Here is a 10087-nt window from a genome sequence, read left to right as displayed (position 1 = left end):
TACAAAATCAGGATCATCATTATTTGGGGCATATATATTCACCAAAGTGACTGGAACATCATTTAATTTACAATTTAAGATCAAAAATCTACCATCAGGGTCGTAAAAAACAGAAAATACTTTGACTGAAATAGATTTTCTTATAAGAATGGCCACACCTCTACTATTAGAGGAAAAACTAGTAAACCATGCAGATTCACCCCATTGGGATTTCCAAAAAATTTCATCCTCTTTGTTAGAATGTGTTTCTTGTAAAAATATAATATCACTGTTAAGGTTTCTCATGTAGTGGAAAATTTTCTTTCGTTTTGTATAATCCTGCATTCCCCGACAATTAAAGGAGCTAAGTTTGATCAACATATTAGGTTTTGTTCTAAACTTTGATTGAATAGATGCATGCAAATTAGACTAAGAAAACTATGCAGAGAACAAGTGAAGTCTAATAAGATTATACACGAGTTCACATTTACATAAAAATTCAGTTTGGTCACCAAAAAGAGAAAAAAGAAAAAAGTAAAAAATATCATTACAATAGCTTAAAGGGAGCAAAAGTGCAAGATGAAATGCAGAGCCTCAAATTAAGTAACAGCTCTGCATTCAGCACAAATCCAAAAATCAGCAATACAACAAAAAGCATCCAAAATTCAACGATGTTTAAAAGAGGGTAAAATAAATTTACAAGCTTCAGCATTAAAATTTAAGTATACATATACATTATGCATGCATATTTAATCACAAGTAAGTTACAAAAATGCACCTTTTATGTGTATGATTATGCATACACTAATACAAACAATCCTATGACCATATGAAAAAATAATAAAAATGAACATACAAGTATAAAGAGTTCAACTATGCTAAACAAACAAGTATAAAAAGTCCAACTATGCTAAACAAACAAGTATAAAAAGTCCAACTATGCTAGTAAAGCTGTGCCAAACAAGGTGATATAAGACTTTGGCATGGCATGATACTAAAAAAAGGAAAATGAACTGACATTTAAGTTCCACCATTCAGATCAACGTAACATTAAGTATACAAGAGAAAACACACCTCTAAAAAAAGTTCACCGAAAAAGTTCAACAAAATATGTTCATGAACAAAATAAAAAACAAGAACTTGGCAAAGTATGGCATCATAAGATATAATGGAACAAGCTAGAGAGTTATTTTACAATAACAAGCTTTCCTGAGGTATCTCTGTAGGCCAACTTGTCCGGATATAAAAAGAATGGCCTTTTCCCATTTTCCTTTAGTTTTTTTAATTCATCCATCTTTTCCTTCCTCTGCATCATTACCCTTTTGGAGAAATCTTCGGCGACAAATAATTTCCTTCCATGAAACTTGGCATCTTTGACTTTGAACTTCTGAATGCATGCTTTTCTGACTTGCTCTTTATCTGCGAATGATGAGAAGCACGCATGAATGATCCTAGGTTTCAGATCCTGGTCACCGGCTTGATCGCGAGGCTGGATGGGAGGTCCTGTAGGTGTACGGTGGCACCTTTCAATCTTGTACTCGGAAGCAGACAGCCCCACAAAATCCTGCAGCACTTTCTGTAGAGTGACAGCTACTTCTTCTCGTGAGCCTGGACCATGAGCTTGCTCTGGTATCCCATGGAATATTAAATTGTTCCTCCGACCCCTATTCTCTAAGTCATCTATCTTGTTAACGAGCTGGGTGTTATCCAGCTTCAACTTCTTGACCTGCTTTTCTAAGTCTTCTATCTGCATAGAGCATGCAGATAGTTTTTCATTTTGCTGATCTAGCGTGGAAGAGAGCTCGCTGAATTTGGCCAGAGTAATGTTTTCAATGTAGTTTTCTAGACGAGCCTCAAATCCTTTGAAGAAATCAACGAACCACTGTGGAGGTGATTGACCAGGCCCAGGGGCCAAATCACTAGTGAACAGGGAGCGCTTCATACTCTCTTGTGTACCCGGTTTCGCACTCAACGGAGAATCCATTTCGACAGTACCCTGATCTCCTGGGGAGGTAGAAGGTGTAGATTGATTGGGCTTCTTACGGGCAATCTTCGAACTTTGAGGTGTTTTCTCCGGCGAAAGAGGATGTTTCCTGGAATCTCGATTGGTCGACATACTTGAGGATAATATAAAGTTTAACCCTGCGGAAGCTCTCGAATCACTTTTTTCGAACACCGCTGAAAATTGGACGCTTTGTCGTGAACTAAATCACGGACATCTTGCCATACCGCAAGATCTATGGAGCGCTCCCAGGATTAATTGAGTTTATGTAACATGTGATATTTCATTATTTCTCAAACAACATTGGATGTGATGTACATGTAATCAAGGCAGATGATATTACGAAGCAAGAACGTTTTATATTTCAATCAAAATCATGATGATGTTGTATTTGGTTAACATTAACATGTAAAGCAAAGCATTTTCCAGTGATGAATGATACTGGACTACACATAAGGCCAGATGTGTCAAGAAATACAGTTTTATTTTGGTATTTATTATTTTCTTTTAGTATTTCGCCGCTTTGTGTATAGCATGAAACTTGTCAAGTTTGAATGTACTTGAAAATGACCATTAAGACATTATCAGAGCAAATTAGGAGTGAAACTCATATAGAAGATTTGGTGCGTAATCCTATGACATAAATATACTTCGGAATTTGAAGTGAAAATAGAAGCACATTTCCCTATGATGAGGACGCCCACCGCTCACAAATTGATTGATTTATATAATATTGTTGCGGAGTGTATAGAAACTACTTTGGTGACATCACTATTTTCTGGAATCTTAATAGTGTGAATAGGCCCTTACCCTCAACACAAGGCAATCTTTACCCCAAATCCACCTGTTTTATCACAATATCCAGACAAGCTGACATGAACAATGACATTAATGACATAAATGACCATTACTGAGAATTGCCCTATGACCTTTAAATTCCATCGAGACCGCTAAAGTTTACTGTGACCTACTGACCAACTTATCATACAGAGATTTTTCAGACAATTGTATTTGATGTATAATGTATAAGTGATTGTTTAATGTTTTGCTAAATGTATGATATGTATGTGATTGAATTAGAACTTAGTAGTAATTGTTGACAATGTGTTTAATTAAGTTTAGAACAGTATATATTTTGTTGAACAAATATTTATCATTGCAAGGTTGATGACCAAGATAAGTTTGAATTATACTTGTCATATGATGATATCTATCAAGTTTGAAAGTACTTGTTTATTTTGTTCTTTTATAACATGAATAAGGAAAGATATTCTCCAACAGGATAGGAATGATAGTAATAATTGAATTCTATGTTGATTGCTTCATTTGAATGAAGTACATAATAGGCCTTCCTAACATAGAGAAACTGTCAATTCTAGAGCGCACCTGTTAACTTTCCGCTAATCATGTTGATCAGATGCTAAGATTTATATAGCATACAATTTTTTTCTTGTTATTACTGTTATTGCTTGAACTAATTTAGTGTTATAGTTAGAGTGAAATTGATCTGTATTCTTCATTTAATTTGAAGGAGTTTGTACTATGTAGTTAATGAACATTGATTTAATAATTTTTGTTTCAAAGTGCATAGGTCTGCATGAGTTAATGTATATAGTATCATTATTGGTTGATAAGTTGATTAATTTACTTGTGTGTTACTTTATTTCAATATTATGTAGTGAATGCATTCGATGTGTTAGTTATATTTTTGGTTTAAGTTGGAATTAGTTAAGATGTAGAATAAGTTTAATCCTCTTAGTATAAATAGTACGTGTGAGAGAGATAGAGTGAAAGTACAGTGGACAATTGAGATGCACTATTCTGGTTTCACTCACTTTCCAAAATATCCTTTGTTATCTATTTGTATACATTTTCCCAAATGAGGAGAGGAGCCTCATTTTCCAAAGAAAGGGGATGTTATGTAGTATGTTATGTAGTATGAATATAACTTCCTGTTATCCTTTCAGTCATTCACCCTCACTTGTTTACAAACTCCCCCAATGTCATCTTAGAATCCCAAACCCCCCAATACCATTTAACTGCTAAGCCTTGACCATAAAGAGACCAACCCTCAGTGACGTCAGCTAACTTCATGGAAGAAGTATGACTCACACTCCAGCCCCAGTCACTTGCACAGAGCATCACCACACCCCTTATACCAGAGAAAGTTTGATAGACAGTTACCTGTAGACCAATCAGATCAAGCTTAGATCACCCCCACCTTAAATAGTTACACCCCCAAAACAAATGATATAAATAAGACTTCTTGATTATTAGAGGAGGGGAAGAGAACACCAACGATAGAATACTAGACACACACTCATCCAGATAGACTGACTGACTTCAAGACTTAGACGTCCATCGAATATTATATTAACTTCACTCCGAATCTTAATCTTATAATCTTATACTTCGAAACTATTATATTCATCGTCTCCTGTTATATCTGAATCTTCATGTACTTCAAAGTGTGAATTGTCAACTGCAACTGATGATTAAATACTTTGTGATTTGAACTGTATAACTTTCTGCAAAGTTTCTTCATTACGCTTCAATAATCACCGATCCCATTCCCCAACACGACATTAGCTTGATCGAATTTTGAACATTTTCATATTTTACTGCACATTATTTAAGATATCTGTAAATAGTTTTGTAAATATGAGTTGGAATCTGTCTTTTATCTTCTCTATGTATAAACTCAACTTCATCATCTATTTGATAGATTTTGTTTTTTTACAATATATATGTGAATTTCATACATGTATATGTTTTTTTTAGTCTCTGAATTGTTTTAATTTCATGTACATGAACATATATTTTGTCTGTCTTACTGCGTTTTCGTCAGGTGAGTTCTTAAAAATCTATTTTTATATTAAATATGAAATCGACATGCCATCCCCTAATCAATTAACAATTACGTTGGTTTTCTCATAAGCGAACCAGGGTGCATTAAGTCCAGATTACATAGATATCAGTTCATTTTAACCATGGAATGCTAGTTTTTATTTTCCATTTTTCATGAGGAAGATAAAAAATTTTTTCAAAGACTTTATTGACATATTTCAAATCATATTTTTTATCTCATTTCATAACAATATCTTTTGTAAGAAAACTTGTCACTGCAGGCATAGGCGGCAGAAGCGGGGGGGGGGGGGGGGGGGGGGGGGGGGGGGGGGGGACGTGTCCCCCCTTAATTTGGGGAGGGGGGATGGTCCCCCCCTAAGTTTGTTGTTGATGACCTTTTTTTTGCTTTTTTTTTTTTTTTGCTTGTCAATTTATTTTCCTACGTCCACCCTAAAATTTTTTGGTTTGAGAACCCTTTTTTTTTTTGGCTTGTCAAAAAAATTTGGTTGTCCCCTCCTAAAATTTTTTGCTTCCACCGCCAATGACTGCAGGACTGATATAGTTTGTACTCATTGAACTACTTAGCAACTGGCACACCAGAACAGTGTGATTTAATGGACCAGTTCACCCCAACAACAAGTTGATTTGAATAAAAAGAGAAAAATCAAACATGCATAACACTGAAAATTTCATCAAAATCGGATGTAAGATAAGAAAGTTATGGCATTTTACAGTTTTTCTTAATTTCACAAAAAGAGTTAAATGCACATCCTGTTCGGTATGCAAATGAGGAGGCTGATGACATCATCCACTCACTATTTCTTTTGTATTTTATCATATGAAGTATTAAATATTCTAATTTTCTCCTCATTGTCCAGTGAAATAACGATTAATTCCTCCATGAACGTGTGGAATTAGCATTGTTTAATACCATAGGGTTCAGTCAAGTTGGTCCTTTTATTGTATAATTCAAACAATAGAAAACAAAAGAAATAGTGAGTGAGGGACATCATTGATCATCTCATTTGCATGTAACTGAGTTGTGCATATCACTGTTTTTCTGAAAACTTTGAAATGGGCAATTTTGGTCAAATGACCTTTCATTTCTTTCATCATGATAGGCAGATTTCAAAGCAAGATATTACGTAAGCTTGCCTTACATAGCAGGATGAAGAAATTGAATAGACCAGGTGACTAGGATAGCACACCAATGAACACTTAATGAAGGTATTTGTTGCATTCCTACTTTGAATGCATATCTTAGCATGTTGCACAATGTACTTGACAAACTGTGAAATACCAGTCGTTCGTGGAAGCATTGTTGTTTTTTGTGGATGTAAATGAAAACGACAATTCAAAAGAATATATGAATAATCAAGACATCAAAGTTGGTGCTTATCTCATTAGATTTTAAAGCACCATGTCACTTTAGTACAAATGACCTTCTTCTGATCATGCGTAGAATCTTTTGATCATGCGCAGAAAGGAACTACGAACTGGCTTATTACACTCTATTGCCATCGAATTTGATGTTAATCGCCCTCTCTTGAGCACGTTGAGTCAATATGTAAAATGATTGCACCATAATTCCGATGGTGCAATATTAATTTGAACGTCTGCAATATTTCTTTAAATCATTTTGTTTTCTGTCGGGGTGAGCCGTGGTGTAGTGGAAAATCGTTTGAGACTGAAGCAAATCGAACTCAAACCCATCCAAACGGTGGGTTGTCCTCTACATTCAATTCGACACTCATCCTTTTTTTTTTTGCTGGAAGAGCGGGGGGGGGGGCTTGGTCAATTTTGTTCATTGAAAGTGAATAGCATATCTGCTTATTTACAAATAAGCCCCCAGGAAAATAACAATTATCATTAGTTCACCAATGCAGTATTATGCTTCTAGTAAAATTCTGGGTAATGAGAAACAATTGTGGTTCTAACTCTGCTATAAGGGGGGGGGGGGGTATAAAGAGAGAGAAAACAAATCAAGACAAGAATATTTAGGCCAATTAAACCATGAATGAACACCAATAGAGCATATTCCTTAAACATGTATGCTGAAATGTCATCATATTGGATGTGACAAATGAAAATAAATATGAGTTTGGCCTAAAAATACAAATATTGACTATTTTTTTTCATGCAGCCCCCTCTCCTGGCTGCTATTACTTCAAGCATATTTGTGCTTAAAATTGATGGCCCCATGTATTTTTTGGACTGAACTTACTGTATCACATGCTTTATGTATAATTCTGTTATCAGTCTTTGTCAGTATTATTTATCTATTCATTTATCACATTTATATGGTATTCATTTATATATATATATATATTTGTTATGTGAACATGCCAAATTTGATATTGATATGAATAAAATGCAGAAACTCCTTTAAAAAAAGAAATATTCACGATTCATTTCACTTCCTTTGAATCTGGAAATGGTGTGTAGAGCATCAAGAACTTGAGATTGAGGGCAAAATTTGTAAAAAGTTGCAAGCGAGTTTTTGACATTTTGACATTTTTATTACAAAAAATCCAATATCAGAAAATAACCATAGTCAAAAAAGCTCCCCCTCAATCAATAGTAGTGTACGCAACTGATCTCTGATCTCACTAACAATTTCATGGATGTACAGTGACTTCCAAACCAAGGAGGTTAAGGTACGATAATACGCCAGTGGCGGACTGTACCAGACTGGAAGAAGAAGGAGATATCTCCTTAACCAAACAAAAGATAGCTAACAGTTACAATGTTTAGTCGAAGTCGAGTTTGTTACGATTGTCCGGGGAACCCCCTCGTTTTGTTATGACGTCATGAGAGATTGGGGAATCCCCGCATTTGTACTTCTCCACACGCGCACGCGCGCGTTACATGGCCTATATAGAATTTTATACACCCGAACATTGACTGAGTGTTTAGTTATATACGCCTTTTTCAAATCGCTTTGGAATCTTTTGAAGGTCACATGGTTAATCAGGAAAGCAATTAGCCTCAATTATTTCAGTTTGGAATTACTTCAATCTTTCTACCCTGGCACTGGTCTTCACTGACGAAATACTGACTTGCCGATTACTGTCGTGGCTTCAGTTTTTTTGTTTCCCTCATTTCTCCAAGCCGCTGAGTACATGTACCGGTACATGCAGTGCATGCAGACCTCGTTTTTGCAGGCCTGTGCATGTGGCTATGAAATTGACACTGTTGGTTTCATCGTTGACTAAACCACTACTTGATCGAGGTCAGTATCTATCGAGGGATCTTTGAACAAGAAAGAGACTGACTTTGTTTAAGATTTTCAGTCTTTTAAATTGAGTCTAGATCTGAGATTTTTTTTTTACCTGCAACGATTAAGTTCCTAACTAGGTGAAAACAAATAAATAGATCTCCTAGGCATTCTATAGTATCAGTGGTCAGTGTCAGTGAACAAGTCTTGATTCTCTGTGTATGTGCATGGTTAGAATTATGGGCAGAGGATTATCCTTTGTTCATGGGGGGGGGGGTGGTCGATCATCTCCCCCCAAACTAAAATAATCCTCTGCTCCTCCGCTCATGTTTAGAATTACTAAATCCACCTAACCAAAGTTTATTTTGAATAAAAAGAGAGAGAGAAAAAAAGCTCAATGCTAAAAAACATTGAAAAAATTGAATGTAAAGAGGAAGTTATGTTTTTCAAAGTTTAATTTGATTTTACAAATAATGTTGTAACATGGCAGATTACACTCCAAGAGCAGTCCATCCCTTTAATGTAATCCCCCTCCCCCTCCTAAAGAGTGGATCACTCCCAAACAGGGTTCTGTGCATGTGTTGAGTTGCCTGTACACATCACTCCTGCAGTATGTTGTCAAATTCATCACAGGGTGTCATTCCTTCTTGTCATCTTATTTTGGTAAGATCATGATTTTTGTTACCTATGTTGTTAATATGATCACATAATGTGGTGTAGAAATGTTTTCCTGTTGTTTCATAGATTAGATGTATTGCAAGATTAGAATTCCTAAATGTGTAAAAGTTTGTAAAAGTTTACAGTAAGCCATGCCTTTTCATCAAATTTCTTTGTAACCAATGCACTAAGACAATGGGTTGTGCTAACTTTGTGTATATTCAATGAATGCGTGTGTGTGAGCTAGAGGGATTTAGGACAAGTAAAGTGTGTGTTGATTGTGAAGGTCGGGGTTTGTCCATTGAGGCATTGAAAGTGTGTTTCTAGCATGGATGTAGAAACCTCCATGTTAATAGTGAACTGTTGTCATGCACAAAAAATGGCCAGTCTCCAACTCTTTGTATTTTATCATTTTCATATTTGCTAGTGGAGTATTTTATGGAGGTTTATAAAGTTCTAGTTGTTAACATTTTACTTGACAAGGAGCAGTCATTCCTTAAGAAATTTCTAAAGTGATTTAAGAAAGGGTTTCTATTGTAATTCAAATGTCTTACCTTCATGGTGTTTTTATAGGATTTTGATGTAGAGAATGTGATACCTGTTCCAGTGCACCAATTAAGGGTATATTGTGTTTTTTTTTTTTTTTTCTAGTTACACGTACCAGAGTGGCAGTTGGTCTTAATTTTACCGTTATACATGCATTGTAATTCTTCTTGGAGGCTGCATAGCCAGGGTGAGTTTAATAATCTAGCTTTCAGATAAATGTCACTACTTGATACTATTGCCTGCTACCGATTATCAAATTATTTCATCTTACATATCTGAGCATTGCTGAGGAGCTTCTTTAGCATCACAATATTGACTACATGTTCTCTACAGGTCTTTTTATTGTTGTATTCAATATTATTCTATATGTGTTGACTTTGGATTTGTAAATGTACATGTATTACATTTTAACATATTTTTAGGATTTGAGGTCGGTATTTCTAATCATCTTATGTGGATAGTATTGAACTGTTGTGGGAATTATACCTATGGACTAAGACAGACTACTTGTCTGCTATTCAAAGTATGTTTTTGTGATATCCTTGACAATAGTACAGTTCAGTTTCCTATATCACGAACTAATTGTTTGAGTATGTTTAGAGTATAATATTGACCATATATAATATTGTTCGCTCTGCCTTTGCTGTGTATTCAGGAGTCATTATTTCTTATAATTACTTGAAGTATACAGGGATATTGATGTTCAGAGAAGTGAGCATTTGTATAAGATGCTGTCAAGGGAATGTGTGAACCGATCAATTGATAGATAGATTAAACATATAGTTGTCATTTATCAATATTTAGAAATCTCTTTGATACTACACTTACCTTGACTGGTA

At 35.1% G+C, this 10087-nt stretch overlaps 1 protein-coding gene across 2 annotated transcripts; it reads right to left on the bottom strand.

The window, feature by feature from the left end:
- Nucleotides 1-507: 507 nt before the first annotated feature.
- LOC121427375 lies at nucleotides 508-2252 on the bottom strand. 2 transcript variants are annotated; one of them, XM_041623738.1, is made up of 3 exons: nucleotides 1242-2252; nucleotides 850-996; nucleotides 508-805 (listed from the first exon to the last, which is right to left on the bottom strand). In XM_041623738.1, exons 1-2 carry the CDS (start codon nucleotides 2093-2095, stop codon nucleotides 885-887), a joined length of 966 nt encoding a protein of 321 aa, XP_041479672.1. In that variant the 5' UTR covers nucleotides 2096-2252; the 3' UTR covers nucleotides 508-805; nucleotides 850-884. The 2 variants fall into 2 exon arrangements, with proteins under 2 accessions (XP_041479672.1, XP_041479671.1); XM_041623737.1 differs by having other exon boundaries at nucleotides 508-996; nucleotides 1242-2251.
- Nucleotides 2253-10087: the final 7835 nt, after the last annotated feature.

Source organism: Lytechinus variegatus, chromosome 14 (assembly GCF_018143015.1).
Source record: "Lytechinus variegatus isolate NC3 chromosome 14, Lvar_3.0, whole genome shotgun sequence".
In the NCBI taxonomy this organism is placed as follows: domain Eukaryota; kingdom Metazoa; phylum Echinodermata; class Echinoidea; order Temnopleuroida; family Toxopneustidae; genus Lytechinus; species Lytechinus variegatus.
The sequence above is the reverse complement of the archived record's forward strand: the minus strand, read 5'-3'. Positions and strand labels throughout refer to the sequence as shown.